Here is a 27,678-nt window from a genome sequence, read left to right on the forward strand (position 1 = left end):
GGCAAATCGGGAGCAATATAAATATATAGATAGTTTGCCAAACAGTCATAAGTTGATTATAACTGGTTTAAAAACAAACACACTCTACTTATTCTCTGTGATGGCCTACAATGATCTGGGTAACAGTAAATACTTACCGGATTTACAACGAGCACAAACTAAAGGTAAACTATCATGTAATATATAGTATGTATGTATATTTATACTTTTTATTAGTGTTACAAGTACCAATGTATGTAGGTAAAGCTAGTTATTTGACGATTAATTAAACGAACTTCCAAGGTTAAAGGTTTTCCGGACGAACACATGTGTTTAACTTCTAGGCTTTTGGTAATACAAATTACGAAGAGAAGGACAACCAACTAACTGAAATTCATATGTACTTTACAAGGATATTAGGGGAATTCCTAACGTAATACCTTCTTTTTACTTATTTTTATTGCTGCCCGTGGATCACTGCTGCAACTATTTCCGTAAACTGTTCAAAATATCTTAGAGGCTCCGCCACCCTCTCAACCGGCCTCATCGCTGGGTGGACCACCGACTACCACTTCAACGCCCCTAGGGGGTACTTCCGGTTTACTTTTGCTGGTAGGCGTTGTTTCTGGCGTAACGGTAGTCCTTTTAAATGTTTTCATCATCGGATGTTGTCTACATAAACGCAACCAAAAGCGACTTAAACGAGGTATTTTTCTCAGTTCGAAGAAAATGAGTATTTTAATAGCAATTTATCATTTAATTTGTTTGGTTGAATATCGGCAAAAATTACTATCCGTTATAAAATAAGGGTTTCTTTAATATTTTCTGGCTTATGTTTTATTTAAACACCAGATTTAAATACGCCTGCATCAATTTGGCTTATTTTTATACCCGAGCGCACCTATGCACAAGGGTATTATAACTTCGTTCACATCACGGTTGCTTGTAACAGTCTAAACGAATCGAGATAGATATAGACAAATGTATACATAAATGATCAGAACAATGTTGCCACTTTGTGAGTAATTCCTCAAAACGTGAGGAATTTCGGGTACGCTTGAGTATTTTTGAGGATTTTTATTTTGAGGAATTTTTGAGGAATTTTCTCTCGATATATTTGCAGATAACAAATGCAACCATGTTTTACACAAGAGAGTTGTTAAATCGCTCAGCAAATTTTTGAACAAAACGCTTTCTGAAGTTTTATAAAGAGCGAAATACACCACACAAGTGGCTTGTCAAACATTCTTCAAACTTACTTTTCCCATTTCGCCATACACCATGCAAACACGACTCGTTCAAGCAAAGAATTTTAGTTTTCTTCTGGTTCACAATGTAAAAGGGTTTGGTTTTCTTCCATTTTTCTCTCTCGCGTCCTCATTCCGTTGCGAATGAGGTGATTTTATCATACACAACGTAAGCGGATTGATCAAGCGTCAACATGACGGCCAGAACATCAGATAATTTTGATTTTTGTTCACATTTTCCTCAAACCGCTTGTCACACCTTCAAACACCCCCATACACAACATAAATAGCTTTAAGGAAAGGAATATTTCGCTTGGTTTGTCATGCCGCGTGTGTGGTGTTTTTCGCTCTTAAGCATATCTGCATTTGCTGCTAAATATTCAAAATGTTATCGATAATTTTTTTCATTCCATCGTTATATTTTCAACTAAATTTGAATTTGCAAAATCTCGGTAACGAATGGAGAGAACACGCATTGTTCGATCATAGGGATATTCATATTGATTCCTCATAAGATCCAGAAAACTATAGAAAAAGTTTTTGAATCAAAAGATTCTTCAGGTTCATATAAGTTTCCCAATTAAAAAAATTATATCTGCATGACTAATATATGTAGCCCTTTTCTAATGCTTCAGTAGAACGTATATTTAGTAATTTAAAGATGTGTAGGACTGACTTAAGGACCAGATTGAGCACTGATATAGTTGCAGCAATATTATATACAAACAAGTAAGAAAGTCGTAAGTTCGCGCGGAGCCGAACATTAAATACCCGGCGCAAGTATTATATATATGTTTTCCACCTTTCCGAAAGCTACCGCTACATGATAAGCCGGCGTGTATAAATTTTAAGTAAACTAGCGTCCTTAAATTTCAAAATATTGAAATTTCAAGCATTTCTGAAATTTACCGTTATATGAAAAGCGGCCGTAATTTTAGTCCGATTTCAACAATTTTCAATGGTTTACTTTTATGTGGCAAGCACAATAACCATACCGAGTTTGGTACAAATTGCTAGAACGGTTAGCGAGATACATATACGTGATCATAAGTGCCACGTCCATTTTCCAAAATTTTATCATAAACGTATTTCCTGGCAAAGAATTGTTGCAGCCATCATTTTGAATAAATTAGCTTTAATATTTACTGATTTATCGAGGATTTCGTATTTCTTTAAATGGGATGTGGGCGTGGTTATTTTCCGCTTTTTAAAATTTTCTTCCATTTCGTATGTTATACCAAGGCCAACAACTGTGCCAAGTTTGGAGGAAATTGGTGCAGCGATTACCAAGATATACACATGTAACCATAAATGGGCGTGGCTACCGTTATATTGGAGGTAGGCATCGTTATTGTCCGAGTTTGCCCATTTTCAATACCATCCGTCCCATATATGTATCTATCTCGGTAACTGTTCTACCAATTTGTACGAAATTCGGTGTGGTTATTGTCTTGCCACATAGAAGCAAAACGTTGAAAATTATTGAAATCGGACTAAAGTACGGCCGCTTTTCATATAACGGTAAATTTCAGAAATGCTTGAATCTTGAATATTTCGAAATTTAAGGACGCTAATTTACTCAAAATTGTTACAACCCGGCTTACCCTGTAGCGGTAGCTTTTGGAAAGGTGAAAAACATATATGTAATACTTGCGCCGGGTATTTAATTGTTCGGCTCCGCCCGAACTTAGACTTTCCTACTTGTTTTCAAATAAAGTTAGTTTTTAAAATAACCACTAGGGATGGAAAAGGCGCATAAAGAATCGATCCTTGATTTCATTTTGCCTTTTGAAAATTTATAAAGGGAATGAACATAAAATTATTATTTTTTTCAATTAAAAAAATGATATTTATCAGTAAATTGCACGTAATTAGGCGTTGCAATTTAAAATTTAATAATTAAGAAAACCACATATCGATGGCTTATATTCAATACCCTCTAACTGCAATTTTACAAAAACTACTAAAACCCATCCGGGACTTACTCACCTGCCATCACGAATGTTAATTCTGACTTTGCAATAATAATAACCCGAAACCCTTCGGAGTTACATTCGACAGTCTGCTCTCCGTCTCGGCGCAAACAACCGCATTGTAAATAAAGTATAAAGTACAAAGCCGGAATAAGGTCAAGTCGCTAGCCGGCAGTACCTATGGCAAAGACAAAGAAACGTTGTTGGCAACGTAAAAGGCATTTGGCCGGCCGGTTCTGAACTATGCAGCACCTGTGTGCTCGCCGGCAACTTATAGGATGCAGTGGATGAAGCTACAGACTTGCCAAAACACGGCACTGCGGACACCGACCGGATGCCTTCTGATGTCGCCGCAACATCACCTGCACGCAAAGTTCCAAAATAAACGAAATGAATCGTATTGTTTAGTTTCGGTTCAATTCCCTGCAGCAATAAGGCGGCCCATTTTCCGTTAAGGACTAGTACTTCACTGGTGAAAATTTGACTGGTCAGAATTGGACATTTGCTTGCATCGAAAATGTCAGCCTTCGACCAGTCCCCAAGGAACCGGCCTAGAGAGACGAAAAGTACAGTTTGTCAGTGACAGGGTGGTGTTGTCTTGCAATTCAATAAAAAAAATTAAAGAACACCACCCTGTAAATCTCCTAATCGCCTTGATGCTAAGTGAACCTTTGAACACATATTTACATGCGTGGCTGTAGCTCAGTGCGCAGAGATGCTTGCCACTATTTGTTAGCTTTCAGGAGGTAGAGCTGGGATACTATCGATAGTACCGCAACTTGATAGTTTTCGAAACGATAGTTGAAAACATCGATAGTATCGATAGTACTATCGTCGTGAGAGGTATTGAATTTAAATGCTAAATTGCATGAAAATTAAATAATTAATAAATTTATAAATTACTTTGTAAATTAAAGAGATTATATACATTTGTTTATATTTGAGTGCATCAAAAAGAACTTCTTATAATAATAAAATAAACTTACCAATTTATGCGTCTGAATTATGTATACTTATATACATACACTTGCATCCACTTGAATAGCGACAGGCAAAATCTGAATTTATTTTTTATATGGAAAAATTAAATTCGGATTTTGTTTGTCCCTTTTGAAGTGCAAAGAAGAGAAATTAGCTATAATAATACATTTCTAATACTACAAAACAAAAGCTATTCGTTTAAATTGACAACTCATACTTATAAAAGTTCAACTGAGATCAAATGCGGAGGCGCATATCAAAATCCGGACAAAGGAAATTATTAACATTTTACCATACTATAAGAAAACGAATAAAGTACTGGTCAAAATAATAGCACAACATTTTTAGCAGTTTTGACAATTTTTTTGTTTGTTTAGTGTCTACTAATTTTTTATAGAAGTTGTACAAATATAAGAACATACCAAATCATTAAAATTTCAAGTTTTTTAATTCGAATTTCTATAAAAATTTTGTGTAAGCGGTTTTATAGCCTATTGAATTTTACTATAACTCAGTATAAGCTTATAGTTGCTAAAAATTCCAATAACAAACAATTTTTTTTTGCCGACTGTATTGTTAATTTTCTTGGAGAAAAAAAATTGACGTAATGTTAAGAGATGTAAAGAAGAGAAGTTACGCTAAAACCGACATCGATAGTTTTCAAAAACAGGCGACAGTTTTCAACTATCGATACTATAGATAGTAATATCGATAGTATCCCACATCTATCAGGAGGGTCCTGGTTCAAATGCCGTCAGAAGCAACATGGTTATAAAATGATAAAATGTTTTTTTTTTGTGTTTCGGAATTATGAAAAAGCATCTGCGAAGTGCAGAACGAAATTTTACTCCACCGAAAAAAACTGCAAAATTGGACTAGTCTGGGACTAACTTACGGTCAGTTTTGATTGGACCGGCCCTTTTCCAATGACACGCCAATGCTAAAAATGGCAGTTGAAACCATTGGCAGGGGAATTATGAGGGACTAGTGCTGGTAACAATAGGGACTATCTGAGGGCTAACCCTGGGAGAGTCTGAATTGCTGCAGGGTTATTACAGAGAGCAAAACACAATTGAAACCCAAACAAAGAAAACTCTAGTTGTATTGGGTTTTGTTCTGCTTTTGTGCGCGAGTGCAAACGAAACAACAACATAAATTGCGCATCTGGGTGAGGCAAAATCCGCAGGAATGTTTCGCAAATGTTTGTTTGGCGATTTTCTCATTACAAGCGACTAATGTTTTTAGTACTTACGAGTTTGTATACATATTAGAGATGGACAACTATCACGGCTGCCAACTTGGCTCAAACCGTGCCATTTTTGGCCCTATTTTATATCAAATAGCACAAAATTTCTAAATTTGGCACAAGTGCCAAAATGGCACTTTTGAAAAATAGTAATATTTCAATACATTTTTGTGAAATCCTTTGCGTGTACTTCTTTTTCTCAACTAAACTTTTCTAATTTCTAAAGATTATTCAACTGGTTTATCTTATTTTGGCATTGCACTTCTGTTTTAGAAATGTAGTTCTTATTTTATTACTAAACTAGCAGAGCACCCGACGTCGTTCGGGGTAAAAAAAAATCAAAATATAAAACAGTAATACAAATATTCAGTTCAGCATAATTTAAAGGAGACAAACTATTTTCTTTGTTTATATTAAGGCATCCTTATGAGCCATACTTTTAACTTTATCGTGATTTAACTAATATATATTGATCATCACTTGCACTACAAACCTTGTTCCATTATTAATATTAGGTGGATTAAGGTAACGATCAAATTTCTAAATTAACATTATTCTACTACGGTACATTCCGTTTAGCTGCCCAATCGATTAGCTGGTTTAGTATAGCTGCACTTTTCTGGTAGAATGCTTAATTCGGAAGGGGGTTTATTCATTATGAATGAAACTTTTTCGTTTAACAGCATCGCGGGATTAAAAAACGATTTAATCTTTCCATTTCAAAATAATCTAAAGACGGTAAGGTTAAAAAAAACACACAGTTTAAAATATCCGAGTTATCTAATAGATGAATACATATATGTATATCCCCCTTTTTTCAAACTCATTTATATATACTTTACTCTGAACACCTCCCATAGATACCTATGTCTGAATACCAAGTTTCAAGTTCATGTGACTTATGGTTCCCAATTAATGGCCGATTAAAAATTCCACGCCTATGGGTGTGCTACGCCCCCTTTTATAAACTCATTCATATACACCTTAATATAAGCACCTAGATATATCTGCATACCAAATTTAAATATCATGTGACTTATGGTTTTGAAGTTATAGCTGATAAAAATTTCCACGCCTATGTGATTTGCCATGCCATCTTTTACAAACTCATTTATATTTATCTTTTTATAAACACCTACCATAGCTATACCTGCATACCAAATTTCATGTTCGTGCGACTTATGGCTCCGAGGTTATACCTGATAAAAAATTCCAAACTCGTTTATATATACCCTCCTATAAGCACCTACCATTGATATGTCTGCATATTAAAATTCAAGTTCGAGGCACTTATGGTTGCGAAGTTATAGCTGATAAAAACTTGCATGCCTATGGGATGTGCCACACCCCCTTTTACAAGCTCTATTATATATACCCGCCTATAAGCATCTACCATTGACATGTCTGCATACCAAGTTTCAAGTTCATCTGACTTATGGTCTGGAAGTTATGCCTGATTAAAAATTGCACGCCTATGGGAGGTGCCATGCCCCCCTTGTCAGATCCCAATTTTTTCACCCTATTCTAGGCCCAGGTGCCATGGCAATACTCTGTCAAAATTTTGTTCGATTCTGTCCGTCCGTTTAGACTGCAACCTGGTACATACATACATATATACATACATACTTTCACAAATATATACTAGATGGGAAGGATTAAAGAGGATGTCACCTTTTTTGCCACTTTTATTTTTCTATCTGGCACATTTTGGCTCTTTTTTATCCCCAATATGGCACCTCATAGCTTGTAATAGTTGACAGCCCTGAAAACTGTCGATAGTAGTGACTATCGATACCTGCCGATAGTACTTATGAACACTATCGATATATCGATACTATCGGCCATATTTAATTCATAATAAAAACTAAACTTTGTTGTTGTTGTTTTTGTAGCGGCTACAACAACCCCGCCCAGATCGGTTGATATCTCAGTCGTTGTCGTCGAGTTCCACTAACGGCAGCCCCAAGAAGCGTGCAGCCTCTACGGGGTCGGTCCACAGGGACAACGTCGTTAGGGTTGCCGGGTTTTCCGGGCATGCGAAGAGATATTTCGAGTCGTGAGGGGTCTCTCCACATGCCAGACACTCATTTGGCACATCCTCATTTAGTCTACTCAGGTATGAGTTTATCCTGCTGCAGTAGCCAGAGCGAAGTTGGGCTATTGTTGTTCTTGTCTCCCGAGGCATATGGAGCTCCGTCGCGTCAATGTCCGGTGTTTGTGTGCCTAGAACGGCATTCACAGGTCTAGAGTCTACATAACGCCGTTAAGGGCCTTTGGGTATGCTGACGGGTCCAGAGACTGCTTAATGAACCTCTGGACTTCGTCCGTCAGTTCATATAGATGCCTCCTGACGTGTCTAGGCGAGGGCTCCTCTGCAAGCAGCTGTCTGTTTGGGTGGCCGCATCTGGGCCTCCCAATCAGAAACTGCTTGCAGAGCATTATGTTATGCTCCCTAATTGGGAGCATTTTCGCCTCGTCATGGAGGTGGTGTTCGGATGACATCAGGAGGCATCCGGTTGCTGTCCTGAGTGCGGTGTTCTGTTCAGTCTGTAGCTTCATCCACTGCGTCCTACTAGTCCCCGGCGACCACACTGGTTCTGCGTAGTTTAAAACCGGCCGGCCTATTGCCTTGTATGTTGCCAGCAACGTTTCTTTGTCTTTGCCCCAGGTACTGCCGGCTAGCGACTTGAGGACTTTGTTGCGGCTCTGTACTTTGTTGACAATAGCGGTTGCGTGCGCAGAGAAGGAGAGCAGGCTGTCGAATGTTACTCCGAGTATTTTGGGGTTATTCACCGTCGGAATTGGTGTATCATCGACGTGAATTCCCAGCGGTAGCCTGCCCTCTTTCGTCCAGGTGGTGAACAAGGTCGCAGAGGATTTCGTAGGGGAGAGGGCTAGATACTTTGCAGTGAAGAAGCGAGAAAGATCGGAGGATACCCGTTTACTTTCGAACACAGGTCATCAATTCCATTCCCAGTCGCCATGGTCGAGCAATCGTCGGCGTAAGAGACAATCGAGACTCCATCTGGTGGTTGAAGGTGCTTCGAAATATAAAAGTTGAACAGTAGCGGGGAAAGGATACCACCCTGTGGAACCCTCTGTTTGATTTTCCCAAGTTTGCTCGATTTGTCTGTCTCTAAACATTACCGACGAGTGTCGACCACTCAGAAAATTTGCCGACTACCGTTTGAGCCTCTGTGGGAGAGAGGAAGCCTCTATATCTTCTAGTAGTGTGGATTCGCTGACAGTGTCAAAAGCCTTTGACAGGTCCAACGCTACTAGAATCGTTCTCTCACAGGGATGGCTACGGTTAAGGCCACGAGTTATCTGAGTGTTTATGGCGTTAAGTGCTGTTGCTGTACTGTGCACTTTACGGAAACCATGCTGATGCTGAAATACGGGAGCAGCAGGGCCTCACGTGTCTTCGCTACCGGGGAAAGGAGTGTTATCCGTCCATACGAATCTCCTTTGTTGGCAGGTTTCCCCGGTTTGAGCAGTGGGACCACTCTCCCCAACTTCCAGATGTCTGGCCATAGACAAATCGAGGACCTCCGTTAGGTACGCTACTCCCGCAGGACCCAAATTTTTCAGCATCAGCACGCATATTCCGTCGGGACCCATGGCTTTGGACTCTTTCGCCTTCCCGATGGCCACCTGCACTTCACCGCAAGTGAAAGCAAGGGGGGGCACAATTTGTTGGCAGTTTGTGCAGCCTTATGGTCACTCGACGCTTGGTGCTGTCCACCGGAGGATGCAGTATGAACTGCCGACTAAAGTAGCTCGCGCATCGCTCCGGGTCCGATGAGGCATGGTCGCCGAAAGAAATTTCAACTCTGTCGTCGTGCTTCGTCGGATTGGACAGTGACCTTACGGTTGACCAAAGCTTACTCACACCAGAGGAGAAGTTACAGGTCTTCAGATGTTCTTCCTACTTCTTTCGCTTATGTAGGTTCACTAGTTGCCGAATCTCCGCGTTGAGATCTCTGATACGGGGATCTCCGGGATCGGTCTGACGAAGGCTGTCACGCTCATCGGCTAGAACAGAACAGAAATTTGGACGTGGGTCCATGATGCATCCTGCCGGTACGAAGCGGGCTGCAGCAAGAGTGACAGCCCTGCGGAACTTACGTTCACCAAGGTGAACGTCGGCTGGTGTGGGGAGAGCAGCGAAGGTGTCTTCAGTAAATTCTGCGATGCCTTTCCAATTTGGAGAAGTTGAGATATGTTCGGTGTTCCGCGGAAGCAAAGGCGGTTGGTTTATCGATCGAGATGACTATGGGCAGATGGTCTGATGCCAAGGTCAGCATAGGTCGCCATGATATGCTGTTTATCATAACAGCGCTGACTATTGTTATGTCTGGCGAGCTGCAGCAGTTGCCCATAATCCTGGTGGGTGCGTCGTCGTTCATTGTGCAGAATGTCGAATCGTCTATCTGCTCAGCCAAATCGGTTCCCCTACGATCGTTTGACAGGCTTGAGTGCCAAAGATCGTGGTGCGCATTAAAGTCACCTACTACCATTCGGTTTTCACCTCTGAGGAGCGCACCTATATCAGGGTGATATCCTTCCGGGCAGCAGGTGACAGGGGGTATGTATACGTTGAATATTTCGAGCTCAACATCGCGCGACCGGATAGCAATGCCCTGACATTCTAGGGTGGTATCCCTGCAGTCGATGTCTGCTTCGATAAGACGATACTGCACGGTGTGGTGCATGATAAACGCTAAGCCCCCCTATTATCTCGCTCGCGATATCGACGGTTGCACCCGGCACAATTCAACAATATTGAATTGCAGTGCAACTTCGTCTCTTGGACCGCAACTATCAGTATACCATGCCTTCCCATAAAGACGGTTATCTCCTCGATGTTGCTCTGAAGCCCGTTGCAGTTAAATTGAAGGAGCTTCATGTGGTTCGGAAGAGGTGTGGTAATGCGGGGTGTGCGAGATGTGTGTGGTCGTGACGCCATTGGCTGTATGCGCTGCTGAGGTGGCTGCCGCCCTGTGGTGGTCGTGGGTTGCGTTGCGGTTGAGGTTTGCGACTGTGCTGCGCAACAATGTCGCATGCAGCGCAGACCTGAACATGCCCTAAAGTGGCACCAGACAAGGCAGGTGTTGCACTTGACTGATGTCACTTTACGGAATATCCTGGTCTGACATACCGTGCAGATTGTAGGAGGAACCAAGAGTTGTTGGCGGCGGCGTGTGGATGGTGGTGCGGTTGTGTGCGTTCTGTGGTCTGTCGCGGTTGTGGTGTGGTCTATTGTGTTGTTATGTTGTTGTGCTGTGGTGTTTGTGTGGGACTGCTCAGGTGGGCTGGGGTTAGCCGTGGAGGCTGCTCTGTTTGAGCAGCAGGAGGCCACAAACGACTTGGTCCACTGCCGATGTGTCCGTAGTCCTGAGCAGACTCTGAGGTGACTCCAAGCATTGCACTTTACTGAGGTGGAGTTGTGGTTTAGTCGTCTCCGGCATATACCGCAGGTGTAGGTTTCGGGCCCTGGGTTTGACTCGATGCCAGCCCTGAGTAGAAGAAAACGAAGCGAATGCAGCCCTATGGACGAACAACTTCTGAGATACTTCGCCGACCTAAACGGGGTTAGATCACCGAAACAACAGTCCTTGGTCGGGTAAAATCCGAGTCATTCCGGTACGTAGAGCCACATCGCAAAAAATATAGAAAAGAGGGTTTCTCTTCACAGCGGTCGTCCTTCGGCAGGCAATGGCACGCACGCCACAAGTCGGAGGAGAACTTCCTCCAAACACTAACATATGTGTAAGCGCCAATCTATTATTATTATTATTGTTATTTTTATTTATCCAAAGTAGGTCGGTATTGAAAATGGTCGAAATCGGACTTTAACCCCCTTGTCATATAACGGTATTTTCGAAAAATGCAATATCTATGATATTTCAGTAAATATTTGATTCAAATTATTGAAAATAGTATTTGAAGTAGAATTTTGGTACAAAATAATATCATTACGAAATTTTTGGAAAAGGGGCGGGACCCCGCCCACTTATGATGAAATACTGTGCAAAAATACTCCAGGCTTTTCAGACGAAGAAACCAGCTTAAAGCTACATAAATAGGTAATACCGCAATTTTCTCGGTCTGAAATCGCCGAGGTAAAATTATACTCCCTTCTCTCTCCCGTCCATAAAAAGCCGACTTCAGACAGCCGGTGTGCAGCCGGATAACACAAAAGTTTTATAAGAGTTTTATAATGGTTTACTTGCGCAAAACTGAAGAGCAAATATTCTTTAATTTTGCTCTATAAAATAGTCTATTAAACTCTTATAAGACCAAAAGGGCTCCAACGGGCGGAACTTAGTAGTGTAAACTGTTGATCTATAGTTAGTTGTAAATTCTATGTTGTACTATAAGAATAGTAGTCTACAAAATGAGTTCATTAAATATTTAAATGTTTTATAAGGCACCTTGAGTAGAGCCTTTGGTCTGACACTGACTAAGCATTTCATGAGAAATGTCATACGAAACAAAATTTTTTTAGGAAATTAAATGTCAATTGAATAGCACTTTCAGGACTTTGTCTAATTTTTTCGGTATCTTTTCTGAACGTAATTTTATGAACTGATTGGTTAAAGGTGCGTACTACCACTTCGTAGGACCTGGTTCGATCCGTGGCCCGAGCAACATCTAAATTAGAAAAGGTTTTTTTCTAACAGCGGTCGCTTCCCGGCAGGCAAAGGAAAACCTCCGAGTGTGTTTCTGTCATGGAAAAGCTTCTATTAAGAAAACGAAAACTTTAATTTTATGCCTTTCGAACTTGATTTTTTTCATTAATTTCTATCCAATGAGACTTATAAAACCTATTTGTGTAATAAAGTCCAAAATAGTGCAGTTGTAGAGTTTTATAATGCTAACTCCTTTATGAATTGAGTAAATTTATATAAAACCCTCAGTAAATCAGAAAGACTTATGGGAATTCGAAGTTAATGCTAGTAGTATGCTGTAACATTAAAGAAAATTAAAAACGAATTTTATCGGAAAATTTAAGTGATGGAATTTTTTATTTTTTTTTTTCGTAGCTTATTACCTAGTACCTATCAAAATTTCTAATTCGTTTTTTTAAGGGAGATACCATCGCTGGCCTGTGTTATCTACTAAATTCTGGAATGGTATGGTTAAAGAGTATTCATGATGATTTATTTTGGAACGAATTTCCGTCATCCCTTGTCAAGTTTGGTTTGCAGACAACAGAAGAACATATTTATGTTCTTTATTAAGAGCATTATAAAACCTTTACAAAAAGCACAGTCTACGATTAAAGTCTTACAAAACCTTTATAAAACCGATTGCTCTTCGAACATATACAAGAAATATATAACGGTAAGAAGGGCTCATATATGTATGAAAAATTACACACAGGCGACGCCTCTAGCCATTCGCTGAAGTTTTGTTTCAAGCAGGCATCTAACCCAAATTTATTTTTCATGCAAATGAAGCAATTAAGTAACTTAACAACTTATTCAGAACTTTTATTGTAATAATTTAAATTTCAAATTCAATTTTGCGCTTTCCTTTTACGAATCTTTCTATTATCCTTCAATGTCAATTTCAATATCTAAGTGTATGTGTAAAAGTGCTAGACCTATCAGTCCTTCTTCATTCATGGTACTACGCAACCATGTTTTTAACCGGCGAAGGGTTGAAAAACTTCTTTCGGAAGTAACGTTACTAGCTGGAAGTATGATCAGAATGTGGAGAAGTTTGTTAATCAATGGAAAAGCATATTCGTCGCATTTACCAAGAACTTCTGCTGCTGATTTTGGGAATGGCTTTTCGCTTTCTTTATTTGTCCATCGTTCCAACAACACTTTATACTCTCCTTCCAAATTGATACCCTCTTTTCTAAGAAAAGTTCGAATCGTTTTCTAAGCGATTTTACGCGTTTGATAGCTTTTTTTTTCGTCAGGCGTATTATACTCCCCAATTTTAGATGGAATAATAAGTTCAAATCAAAAATGTTTAATGTCTCTTTCGGCAATCTTTCTCGGAGATCGAACAAAATATTATCGAATAGCGGTATAAATATTGCCTTTCGATAATAATCTTCAGAATTAGAAGCACGATAATTAGCCCGAAAATTTTGTATATTCGCTCTCCGAGGAAGGACAATGTCAAAATCCAATTCCTTAGCGATATCGGTCACTTTTGAAAATATATCAGAAAAATGTGTGCCATCATTTTCCCTATAATTTAAAAGAATTTTCACAGTGCCATTGACTGCTTCGCTAGCACGATTCAAGTCAAGCGAGTATTGGGACTTATTCCTCAAGCCCCCGGCTCAGCTCAATGTTCTGGTCACATACATAAGTACACATTTTCATGAGTCTATCTCTTCTTATTCTTGTACTTACAAATATCGGACCAAAGTTGTAATACCATTTCATGCTCATGAAAGCTATAGTTTTCAGATTTCAAATCGGTGAAGTAGGTAACAAAATATAAATTTAAGCGTTTTCTTAACTTCTTCTCAGCGTATCTATTAAAGTAAAGTGTCATTTTCAAAAATTTCATGCATTGCTATGCCATGCCATTCCATCTCAAACACACTGTGATAGCATGTCATTGCTTCTTAGCTCAGCTGTTGCTTGCTGTTGTGTTTCTGCAGCATATTTTTAGTACTGTTTAATCCTGCCTTGTATGAAAAGGTATATAGCAGGGGTGGCCAAGGTCGAGGCCGAAAAGAGCCACATCTAAGTTCTAAATGCTACAAAGAGCCAAAAAAAAAATTATTTTTAAATAAAATTATTATTAGAAATGAAAAACATTAATTTTATTGTTATTCTATTGTACGATAGATATAAAAGAAAATTCAAAAGATCCCTTTGGCGAGATTTTCAAAATATGGTTTTGGGTCGGTTAAAGCCGTTCGTAACAGTTCTGTTAAATGTTGGATAGTTAAAAGGTACGTTCGTTTAAAATCTCCAGTAAAAAAATGTCCAACAGCGAAATGTCATCTGTTATCTCACAAGAGAAAAAATATCCAAACTAGTACGCGAACAGAAAATTTTCCAATCAACGATCACAATTAAAAATTCAAACTACCATTTTAATTTAAGAATTAAAAGTTTTATTAAAGATTGATACTTTAATACTTAAAATTTTTTTTCATGATACTTTTGATCCATTTTAGGATATTTTGGTGATACATTTCTTCTGAGCGCCGCGGCAACACTAGATATCATTGCCAGAAAACCCCACACACATCACACTCCATTCTCTGGGCTAATAATTCTTCTTGTGTCTGACATATATGTATTTTTATTTTTATTTCCATTATTGTATTATTTTTATTAACTTTGTGTAAAAGTCAAAGAAAATGAGAAAATGTCCACAAACACTAAGCGGGACATATTCATCCCAACATCATGCCAACAAAATATACTAACGGGATACACATGACCCATTTCATTTTCAGAAAAGAACTAAACGGCTTGATTGTAAGAGTTCTGCACAAAAACCATTTCGAACCATTACCTGAACCCCAAAATACCATACAGGTGATATTTAACCCAATTCCAATATGTAAATTGTATTTTAGTTATGAGCAAACTTCTGCCGGGACGTATGTGTCCCGTTCAGATCGAAAGAGTTAATTCCAAAAACTCCAACTCTTCTTCGCTTTTCTTAAAAAGGAGTATTTCGAATATTGTAAATTCATCCTCAATTATGTTACATAAAAAATGATTTATGAAGTATGCAAACTTACATTTAGATAATTTAAAATCCGCAAATCTTTTTCCAAAATCAGCTTTTAAACCATGTGAAATATTTTTTTGTAGCCATGGAAAATGATGAAATATTCTTTTTTTTGAGATCATGAATAAAACGACGTAGTTTAGTTTCAAAACTTAAAATAATTGGCGACAAATCAAAAACAGTTTTATTCTCCCCTTGTAGAGACAAATTGAAGTTTTGCAAATGTTCCATCATACCGGTAAAGAACATTAAGTCAGAAAGCCAATTTTCATTCTCCAATTGCGGGTAATGTTCCAATATCAATAATAATAACAGCAAGAATAAAACAAAAAAACAACACATGGAAAAGAATGCCCAGCAAAAAAATATGTATTTTAAAAAGTAAAAAGAGCCACATTTGCTCACCGTTGGTATATAGATTTTTAATTAGATAATTGTTTAATAAATATTACTATAGTAGGAGCTTGCAAAATTCGGAAAATCTCTTCCCGTATATACAATGTAAATAACAATGCTGAATATGTCGCATGTGTTCCTTTTGTTGACATGCATAAATTTGATGCATGATTTGATTTGAATTTATTCAGCAATGTCTTCATATATCACTTTCAAACATGTATAAGCGACATGATATAAACTGGCACTTGCATGATGTGTTACACGTCGCTATGTTTTATAGTTCTGGCCTTTAGTATCTTAATATAATTGCTCAGCCATACGACTTAGTTAGGCCGATCTGTAGCAGCCACCGAAGTGAGCTATGTATCAAACTAAAGTGCAAGCTGCAGTTGCAGTTGACCGTGTTTGTCAAAAAAGTAAAAAGCGGCAGAAAAGTCGATAGTGAGTAATATAATCTATTGAAAAATATTAACCATATTTCCGTCGAACTGAGATTCGGAAAAGTTATTAGGTATTATTCATAGTTTTGAAATATATTTCACGAAAGCAAAAAATAAAAATAGCTGAGATCCCTTTCTTTTTTAAACACCTGGGATATCACTGACCATTAAAAAGGACCCTGAATGACCGCAAACCTCAAAGCTTTACACATCTTTGTATGTGATTTTTAAAATGGACGATCCGAAATTAGCCGGTATACATATTTAAAATTTTTTATAACCAGTGGTTGAGTTTTTGTACTGAAAGGGTTAACCCTAAAAGTATAATCTAAGTCTGCCAGGCGTATATGGAATGGGTATTTTTTTTAATTTTAACACAAAATTCACTTTTTATTTTGTTGTTTTAAATAAATGTGGTTATAGTTTTTAAGTTTTATTATTAGTCAAACTCACAACTTGAATATTCTTTAAAAAAAAATAAGACAGAACTAAGTATATTTTAGCTCACAGGTTATCTTTTAAGTACATAAGCCTCTACGACGTATGTTAAGGCTTTACGTTTCTCCCAAATAGATTAGGCTTCTAGGGTTAAGAAAACTTTGATTATTGCGTTTCAGATTAAGACTAATGCCAGATATTGTGAAAGGTTGGACTATACCTTATAGATAACGGGTTTCTCATGGCCCACTGCACGTAGCTTAGAGTAGAGTAATGTGTTTTAAGAACTTAAAAATTATCCTGGGTTATCAGGTGTCTAGCAATACAAGATTGTTTGTTGTTTAAATAAATTTTGAGCTAAATACTCACCCGTATTTCGAGGGTACTACTAGTTTTAATAAATTGTTAGCTTAATTTCCTATAAAATTTACTTTAGGTTTATGCATTTCAAGAATACATCGAAAATTTGTTTTAGAGAATCAATGTGAAATAATTGCAGAAACGATTAACCGGTTTGCTGAGCAACCGAGACGTCTGCTTTTTAAATAATTTTTGTAAAACAAATTGGCAAGTACATATCGTCCCCGCATGCCAAAAGCATGAATGTGTAAAGATGAAAATTTTGGGATTTTTTTATATGTCGGACCCCCCCACCCTCAAATTCGATCCTGGCGACGCCCATGTGTTTGAGATATGCCCAAAATTTTGTGGGGTTTTACCGAACAGCAGACCTGAAATTCCTTCAGTTCATGTATCCTCTTTGGACTGTGGAAAAAAAACTATATATGTTGCGCCAAAGTGTCTCAATGCTTTTCGGAAATTTTTAACAGGCATAGCTTGAGCAAAGGTGATGTGAGTGTCCCCGGTTTCTCTGCACTCAATAATGTTTTCAGCCCGCCTAAGTCTTCAGCCATAACATTGGGTGCATCAGTGGCCGAACCAATTAAGGATCTTATTTTTAAAGGCAGGATTGGAAAATGTTTAAAAGGTACAATTGGAAAATACTTATATGCAAAATGATGTTTGAAATATATATTTTTATAATTAAGAAAACTTAATAAAGTAAAAATGCTTTGTGAATAGTATAGTGTAGTGTTCAAGCCCGCACTTGGTACAGTAAGAGTTTTAAGGCCTCGATATATCTAAAACCAAACGCAGTGCATAAATTTTACAAAAACCGTCAAATCCCTTATGCCCTTGTCCCAATATAAATAAAATTATAGTTTAAAAAACTAAAACCTCGCTATTAAAATTTCCATTCGTACTGTCATCAGGTTACTTTAAGAATGGAAGTTTAAAGCAATTCTCATTCGTACCCTGCAAAAAATTGTGCGACTAATCTCTAAAGAGAGTATTCCGAGATTACTCTCAATCGGGTACAATTGGGCATTAATTAGTCCCAACTAGTCTCATAAGGGTACTAATGGAGGTCAATTAGTCTCGACTCATCCCTTATGGGTATAATTGGAGATCAATTAGTCCCCAACTCATCTCTAACGGGTACTATTAACGATTTAATGATATGTACGCACTTAGTCAATCAAATTTCATGTGCGGCGTTGGCACACAGAGAGAGTGTTCGCCTAACAAAACTGAGCACCCGGTTCAAATCTCAGCTGGCGCAAATTTTTATTCTTATTTTTTAAAAGTGAATAGTCGCTTTTTATACCCGTTCGGGTATAAAGATGAACAATTAGTCTCTTCATAGGACATGCTCGAACAAAAGCGATCAGTTCATTCCATATAAAGAGATCAAAAGTGGTATTAGTCGCATGCTCCGTTGCGATTGCTCCCGGAGTAATCCCGGATTAGTCCCATTTTTTGCAGGGTACTGTCATGACCAGAGGTGGGCACTACCACAAACAAGCGTTAGCTAAAAGTGATAATGTGTTAGTGTGCCTAATTCATTTTGCATGCTTTCGCGTTCCCATCGTTACGCTCTTGCTTGTATACGTACACACGATGATTACGCTCTTTGAGCGTGTGCTCGTTCTCTGCCCACGCCTGGTCATGACTCATGAGGTATGTAACTTGAATGGAAATCGCTGCATCTTTTAGGCGCATCAATATTACATAGTCACATCCCGAGCTAATAAAAGCGAGGTAAAAAGAAGCAGAAAGGCTCGCAAACGCTGGTATTTGGAATCCTATTAAGTTTTACCAATGGGCTTCACCGATAATATTAGCACCAAAGTCAGATGGGTAAATACAAATATGCGGAGATTTTATACTAGCTATCAATTCGCAAATCGATATTGAGCGGTATCCGTTACCAACACGTGAAAGTCTGTTCCATGCCATCCGTTGTGGCAAACATTTTTCAAAAATCGATCTCAAAGATGCATACCTACAAATTGAATTGGACAACAATGCGAGATCTTTGATGGTAGTTAGCACGCCGTTGGGCCTGTTTCAATACCACCGCCTTCAATATGGTATCGCCAGCGCGTCAGCCATATTTCAAAAACATCTGGAGCAGTTACTTCAAGGCATCGAAGATTGCGGCAACTATCTGTACGACATCATCATTACTGCGCCAAAGTTCGAGCACATCCAGCGTCACCAATATCTTTATGGTAGACGATTTTCTTTAATTACGGACCACACGTAGGCTTGTAAGTATTTTTAACGCAAGCAGACAACTGCCTTCCATGACTTCACATCGTTTGCAACGATGGGTGAATGTGCTAATGGCACATCAGTACAATGTCAAATATGGTAAAACTTCTGCACATGGCAATGCAGACGCGTTGTCAGGTCTTCTTTTCAGGCCAGACGAAAAATTCTATCAACAGGAAGCATGTTATAACGTTAAGGAACTCAACCCTCCAATTGATGCGGAAATTATTGCAATGTACGCCAATAAAGATCCAATGTTGCGTTAAGTGCGTTATTTTATCAAAAAGGGATGACCTGAAAAGCTACTTCCGCAATATTCTGAACCCCAGCCTTTTTTCAATAGTGCATTCACTATTGCCTATAACTTACTCTGCCTTAAAACTGAGTGCACGCGTGTTGTCATACTCATTGCCTTGAAGTAGCGAATCCTCAAAGTGTTACATGATGGACACTGGGGTGCGTCAAAAATGAAGCAACTTGCCGAACAATATGTATGGTGGGCCGACATTGATAGGGACATAGCTTGATTCAATGATACAAGGTTGAATAAATATTCACCCCTATTGCGATTATCCGTGGTGTTTTCGAAGTCGTTTCCTCTTTCAATAAATGCGTGTGACAGTTAGGGATGCAAACGATGCATCGATGTTTTCGAAACATCGATAATATCGGTTAAATTTTCGATGTTTGCCATCGATGTTTACAATTTACTAACATCGCGAAATTGACGATATATCGATCGAAGTTTTACCGATGTTTTAAACATCGAAGTAAGGAGACTCTCCGACTTTCTTTCGGTATGTTTGACTGATCTTAAATTTATTATTCATTCAGAATATGTTTTGTTATTTATGGCCTTATAACAATTATATTCAACAACTTTATTGAGCTTGAGGCCTTTTCTTATGAAAAATGTTATTGAAAATCAACAATAATTTACAAAAGCTAGGATTTATAGCTGCTACTTCGGAGATCACCACATCTCCTCAGTGATCGCGGTTGAAGAAGTCTGATTAGTAGATGTAGTGATCTCCCAAATAGCAGCTATAACTTCTTAACTTTGTAAATTATTGTTGCTTTCCCACAACATTTTACATAAAAACGGCCCCAAGTTCAATAAAATTGTTGGATTCATTCTGAATCTAATAACCTTGCCGTTAAAACCGAACCAAACACCCCTTAGAATTTCAACAAGATCAGGCCTAGGATCTTTAGGCCCGAACGACCTAACGATGGTATGCATTTTGATTCTAATAATAGAAAGGGTATAGAAAGGATAATAAAATACAGGAAAATACATTCATAATTTTTCCTTTTTGGTTGTTGTTGTTTCCGACAGGATGGGTGTATTTTGGAACGAATTTCCGTCATCCCTTGTCAAATTTGGTTTGGAGACAAGCCGGTTTCGGCGTTGTGCCATCTTCACAAAAATGACACTGAAGATGGCACAACGCCGAAACCGGTTTGTCTCCAAACCAAATTTGACAAGCGATGACGGAAATTCGTTCCAAAATACAACATTCATAATTATTAAAGTATTCAATATTGCTTTGAATTTCTCAAATTTGAATTTAACAAATTGCAAAACATCGGAAACCATCGATATATCGATGTTTCTCTGGCGATGTATTTTAGCCTCGATGTACTTTTCTCCGATGCATCGAAACATCGATGTATCCATGTTACTGCTCAAAATTAGCATCCCTAGTGAAAGTAGAACCCGCTTAAGTACCTCACGAAAAATTTCAGCTTTTTGAGGTACTTAGGCGGGTTGGGTACTTAAAAGAACACGCTAAGTACCTCGATGCGGGTACTTAAGTGAACATAATTACTGTTGTAGTTACATCTTTTTGTTAACTTACATATATATATATGTAAATCCTTGAATAAAACATGAACATTTAGACCGTAGCACTATTTAAACACATAAACAAATAAAGAAAAACTGTATTAAGAAAATAGATAAAGCAACGGTATGTAATTTTTACAAGAATTTAAATTTAAATTCTTTAAAAATTCATTGATTATAAATATTTATACATACATACAAACAGAGTTGGACATATCATTTTGGACCAAATTCAAAATGATATTGTTGGCCACTTATGTTTATTTATTAATTTGTAAGATATTTCAATTAAATTACAGTTCATTCCCTAACAAATGCCATATAAACCTAAGCTTAAGATTTTGTGGAACACTTAAAGAAAAAAATTCACCAACATTTTTTTTTCTCAGAAGTGTTTTTTAAGTATACAGGTTTATAGCTCATTAAATTGTAGTGTAATAATGTGCAAGCTTCAAGTGGCTAAAATTTACCGTTGATTTTTATAATTTTTTGCCGAAGGTGTGTAGCGTTGCAACTGAATTTCAAAATATGTAAATATTTTAATGAATTTTAAAAGAGCACTTAAAAGGGGGAAAATTATAGGGAAAAAAATTTAGGTACGAAAAATTTAGGCACCTACTTAGGCGGGTTGGGTAAATAAGCGGGGAGGTACTTAGAGAGGGATTTTCTTCAGATTATATTCAAAAATTCACGGTGCCCAAAAATTTTGGTTACTTAAGCGGGGGTACTTAAGCGGGTTTCACTGTAGTTTGTAGTCGCTCATCCTTCAATTATTTAGTCGCTTATTGAACAAGATATTCGATATTCACAATACCATCAAAAAGCGATAATCGAAAAAGGGTCTTTTATCTAGCACTAGTCGACACTCGCAATAGGGGTGAAAGACATTTGAGCCAATCGATGCCTTGTAAGGTTGCATTTGAGAAGGAAAGAGAAAGCGGGTAACCCTTTTATCCCCTTTTGTGAAAAGGTAGTAGGAAAAGTAGTCTGGTAGTGTTGAAATGCATTTTTTGTATAAAAATTACCTAAATATATAAAGTAGATTCGACTGATCTACGTAATAGGCAATAAATTAACTTTTTTTATGGTATATTAAACATCCTATATAGATATTAAAAGTGAAATGAATGAAGAATGAGAGAATTTTATTCACATAAAATTCTGACCAAAGGAAAATCTTATCGACAAATATTTCCAAATATTCCAGTATATATTAAAGAAAATTAATGGAATTCAAACAAATCCTTTACTCAAAGAGACTATATCGCACACCGTCTTCAAAAGAGTCACAACTAAAAATTTGGCATTTTTGAGATTATGCGCTAAAAATTAACACAGAGCTTTTATTTGCCTTTCAGAAAGAGCTAGATGTGCTAAGAAATAGTTCTTCGCATTTTCTAACAAACCTATTATTTTAAGTTGCGACTCTTTTGAAGATGGTGTGCGATATGAAGAAATATACAAATAGAAAGATGCAATTGGTATAACGTATATAATTAATATTAATATATTGATTAATAATAATCGTCCCAGCAATGGGTTGTGCGCTGGGTTTGGGACCCGCCACGTAAAAACCACTTCCAGTGAAGAAGCAAGGCAAAGCCTCGGAGAGACTCCGTCGCCGAGTACTGTCGTTCACCCCGGTGGACGAGCGTCTAGCCATAATCTGCATCAAAGCGAGATTCTTCAACATCTCGCTCATCTGCGCCCATGTCCCGACGGAAGAGAAGGATGAGGCATCCAAGGATCTCTTCTATGAGCACTTGGAGCGCACGTACGAGCGCTGCCCCCGTCATGATATCAAAATCGTGCTTGGCGACTTCAATGCCAGGGTGGACAAGGAAGGGATCTTTGGAACCATCGTCGGAAAATTCAGCCTCCACGACGAAACGTCCGACAACGGATTGAGGCTGATCGACTTCGCCGGGGCCCGAAACATGGTGGTATGTAGTACTAGGTTCAAGCATAAAAAGATCCATCAAGCTACGTGGCTGTCTCCGGATCGACGGAAGGCACGCTTCCAGTGTTGTAGATGTACGCACACTCCGAGGCCAAAACATCGACTCGGATCACTATCTTGTTGCAGCCAAGATACGCACCCGCCTCTGTGCAGCAATCGACACTCACCACCTATTTGTCGACTTTAAAGCCGCTTTTGCCAGCACTAAAAGGAGTTGCCTAAACGCCGCTATGTCTGAATTTGGCATCCCCTCAAAACTCATACGGATGTGTAAAATGACGCTGAGCAATACCACCAGCTCCGTCAGAATTGGGAAGGACCTCTCCGAGCCGTTCGTCACCAAACGGGGTTTCAGGCAGGGCGACTCCCTTTCATGTGACTTCTTTAATTTGGGTCTGGTGGTAAACGAGGACAAGACGAAGTATCTCCTGTCATCAAAAAAACAGTCAGCACATTCGCGCCTTTGCAATCAAGTCACTGTTGACAGTTACAATTTCGAGAAAGTAGAGAATTTCGTTTACTTGGGAACCAGCATTGACACCGATAATAATGTCAGCATTGAAATCCAACGCAGAATCACTCTTGCCAACAAGTGCTACTTTGGACTGAGTAGGCAATTCAGGAGTAAAGTCCTCTTTCGACGTACGAAAACCACGCTCTATAAGTCACTCATCATGCCCGTGCTGGTATATGGCGCAGAAGCATGGACAATGACAACATCCGAAGAGGCGGCTCTTGGAGTGTTTGAGAGACAAATTTTGCGGAAGATTTACGGGCCTTTACGCGTTGGCGACGGCGAGTACCGCAGACGATGGAACGATGAGCTGTATAAGCTTTACAACGACATGGACATAGTGCAGCGCATTAAAATATAGAGGCTCCGCTGGCTTGGCCATGTCGTTCGAATGGACACCGACGCACCAGCTCTGAAAGTATTCAACTCGGAACCCGCTGGTGGTAGCAGAGGAAGAGGGAGGCCCCCACTGCGATGGAAAGATCAGGTGGAGAAGGACATGGCTTCACTTGGCGTTTCCAATTGGCGTCAGTTGGCACAGAGGAGAAACGACTGGCGGGGTTTGCTGAACTCGGCCAAAATCGCTTAGGCGGTTACAGCGCCAAAATAGAAGAAGAAGAAGATATAAATTAATCTTTTAAAAATTATTATATTTGTTGCATTTAAAAATTACACGTAGTATCGTAAATTGAATTACTTTTGGTGGACGGCCTCACAAATGATCGTGACCTGCGCAAGAAAAAATCTTTATTAATATTTGCACTTTCACTTTTATGGGGTGGTATACTTACTTGTAAGTATGAAACGGCTGTAATAAATCGCTGCAGCTGTAATTCGCAGTGGACTGCACCAGCCAAACGTGGACGGACACGCAAAGCATACTTGCAGGGGCTGTACTTGTTGTAAAACGCAGGTTATTGAATAAAAATTTTGAATAACTCCGATACTCTGCAAATAAATATGCAAATTATTGTTTTAATTCAAACTATCTAGTTCCATTATTTTTGATTTTTTTTGGTAAACTTACTTGAATTTGCGCAATAGGAAAATCAATTTCCACAAAGCAATCGATGAAAATATCGGCAGTGTTGCCTGTTGAACTTCTCTTTGTATTATAGTAGTAGATTCTATAAATCAAAAAAGAAAGCAACACAGGCTACGGAAGAATGTGGGAGCAAGACAACTGCCAGGTTAGCCAACCTTGTATTATTGAATCATGGGGACTTAGCGAGACTCTCCGATCAATGTGACATTGGTAAAGCTGTTAATCCTGCTCCAACCAGAAATTACGAGGAGTGGCCTGCACCAAGCCACCCATGCGAGAGGATTCACATCGATTTTGCCGGAGCATTGTATTCTTCGATGTGGCTTATATGTGTTAATGCTTTTTCACAATTCCCGTTCGTCGTGCCAGTGACAGCAACAACGTCAGCTAACACAACAGCCCCATTATCCTCTATCTTTGCCATTGAGGGACTTCCGAATACACTCGTTAGAGATAACGGTCCGCAGCTCACATCTGATGATTTCAAGAATTTTTGGGCCCAGCTCGGAATAAAGCATCTAACATTTGCGTCGTTCCATCCAGCCTCAAACGGCCTCGCGGAAAGATTTGTAAGAACTTTTAAAACAGCAGTTAAGAAGAACGTCGATGATGGGTTATGGTTGAATGCTGCTGTAACAAAATTTTTATACACTTACCGATTCATGCCGAATGTCGATGGTAAATCACCCGCTGAACGTCTCCAACTTAAATCTGGACACAACTCTGATATCGGTTCTGCGCATCCACAAACAGATATAGCGGCGTGGATTCCAGATCATCAGCTTTTCCTACTGCGCAATACCCACGGTTGCCTTCAGATAATGTAAAGCCAGAACCTTCCGCTACATTCTCGCAACCATCGCAGTTATTAGATCAACACGAAACAATAGTGATAGACGCACCAATTCATCAAAGCTCTCGAATTAAACAGGGTGTTTGTGCTCTATGCACAAGATTTTCGTTAATAATTTTAATTGTTTTATTGTATTCTATTATCGCATAAATAAAAACAATTTACATTTTATGTAGTGAAGAATTTCGCAGGGTGAAGTAATATTATAATCCATAGTTAAATACATACATCCAATCATTAAACAATCGGTATTTAAATGTAACTAATAATGAAATGTAATCATTAATCGATAGTTGAAATGTAATGTACTACTATTTACTATTATTTGTTATGCAACCATGCGTGTATTGTATGAAGCAATGTCAACTCTTAATTTGAATAAACAGTTCACTTTTTGCCCGCATACGCATCGGTCTCATACTTTACATTAAAAATATAATAAAAAATTTTGTTTTGTGTCTCCGAACTATGAAAAAGCATCTGTGAAGTGCAGAACAAGAGCATGTACAAACGAGAAAGGATATCAACAATGACAATGTCAATATTAGACAAAAATCCTTTTTATTCACACTCTTTCCTTGGGGTAATTTTGTGCTACTCTGATGTAATGCAATCTGGAGTGCATATATGGTCCTGCCCTAGGACAGCGCAATCTTAATCGGACCACATTTGTTATATACAATACGGTTAATTTTGACCCTTAGGGAGTACTCTTTACATGCATGCATGGAGTAGTCGCGATTTTTGCAGAGATCAAACGGCGCACTCATGTGAAGTGAGTAACGCTACGCGCGTCCGAATTGTGCTCGGCCAATATCGGCTATATGCGGGCGATAAGAATAAACACTTGTGATTATATGAGCGCTCCCACACATAAATCGACAACCGAACCGACATCGGCCGATGACGTCCGTCAGTGACAATAAATTCAAACATGTTTGTTTCTCTCGTCCGATGTCAGGTGAAAAGTGTCAAAATGGACTGCGAAAAATTAACTTATTGGGTACAAAACAAACAAAAAAATACCTATAAAATAACATATTTAGAGTAAGTCAATTAAAAGCTATTAAAATATTTCACTGCTCACAAAATTGAAATGAAAATTAGATTTGCGCGTAAAAATGTGGTCGGAAAATAATTTGGTTAAGTGTGCGCATCAGTTTGGGCGGCTTGATTGTTGGGCCGAAATCGGTCGGCCTATCGGATGCAATGCGCGCCTAGCGTAAGTTCGGGCACAATAGACCTATTGGTCGCAGTGCTTACCCTACTATTATTCTATTCTATTCTAGCGTAAGTTCACTATTTTTGGAAAGACATATCACATGTGTGGTCTAAAATGGGAAGATGGGCTGCAAATGCCTCTGCGAATAGGAACCCCATTTTATTTAGTTAATTTGTTTTATTCTTTATGTGTCCTTTGTGTTTTTATTTGAAAATCCCCTGAATTTTGTAGTACGTAGACATATGTAAATCTTTGTTTTATATGGAGGTCGTTGTGGTGAAGTGCTTAGCAGTGCGCACTTGCATTCTGGATTGTCTGGTTTCGAGCACAGTTTCCGGAGAACATAAAAAATTAATAAACAAAAAAAGTTTTTTACTAATAGCGGTCGCCGCTCGGCAGGCAATGGCAAACCTCCGAATGTATTCAGCCATGAAAAACAGCTTTTCATAAAAATGCAATCGCAGGTCCCTGCCCTTTGTGTGATAACATCAAGGCGAACGCGACAAATCGGAGGAGAAGCTCGGCCAAACATTAACATATTCTGTAAGCGCCAATCTGTTATTATATTCATATACATATGAATATCAAAATATCCCTTTTACTGGTCCTTTTATTTAAGTGGTAAAATGTGCAAACATTTTTAATGAAATTATACCTTATAACGGACTTTGAGATGACAAAAAAGGTTAGAAACGTGACAATCAGGCAAATGTGCAAACAACTAATTAACTTCGTATATTCATCATTTATGATTTTTTTTTAAACCATCTGAAATATTTGTTTTTCTTTTTTCTCTTTTTGTTTACTTTTTTCGTATTCTGTTTTGGTTATACAAGGGTTGGATATAGCAACTGAAGAGTTAACTGAGGATTCGAGTACTCCCAATCTTGTCATACTTGGAATATCCATGGCCGCCTTTGGATTCTTGGTGGTCAACGCAGCCCTAGTCGCTTGGTTCTTTGTACATAATCGTAAAGAGAAAGGTTTGTTTTATTATGTAAATTTTATTTTATTTATGTTATTTATTCATTTGTTTGTTTGGGTTGGCTTTCATTTACCGCCGATTTTTTCTACTACATCGGAATGGGTGGCCCGAAATTAATGTCCTCATATGCACACGTTGCTAAACGATCACACTTTTGTTTAACAGTACTTTTATTATTTAATATTAACTGATTTTATAAACA

The 27,678-nt window shown here is 38.4% G+C and overlaps 1 protein-coding gene across 1 annotated transcript; it reads left to right on the forward strand.

Moving 5' to 3' along the window:
* On the forward strand, window positions 1-27,678 carry LOC118752175. Its single transcript, XM_036487032.1, has 2 exons — window positions 1-164; window positions 27,328-27,678. The coding sequence occupies exons 1-2, from the start codon at window positions 101-103 to the stop codon at window positions 27,591-27,593; spliced, it is 330 nt and encodes a 109-aa protein (XP_036342925.1). The 5' UTR covers window positions 1-100; the 3' UTR covers window positions 27,594-27,678.

Source organism: Rhagoletis pomonella, unplaced genomic scaffold (genome assembly GCF_013731165.1).
Source record: "Rhagoletis pomonella isolate Grant_MI unplaced genomic scaffold, Rhpom_1.0 Rhpom_scaffold_01286, whole genome shotgun sequence".
NCBI classification, from domain to species: domain Eukaryota; kingdom Metazoa; phylum Arthropoda; class Insecta; order Diptera; family Tephritidae; genus Rhagoletis; species Rhagoletis pomonella.

Coding starts and splice junctions, on each gene's coding strand:
- LOC118752175 (XM_036487032.1), top strand. CDS start 101: ATGGCCTACAATGATCTGGGTAACAGTAAATACTTACCGGATTTACAA. Junction 165..27,327: donor ACAACGAGCACAAACTAAAG/GTAAACTATCAT, acceptor TGGTTATACAAG/GGTTGGATATAGCAACTGAA.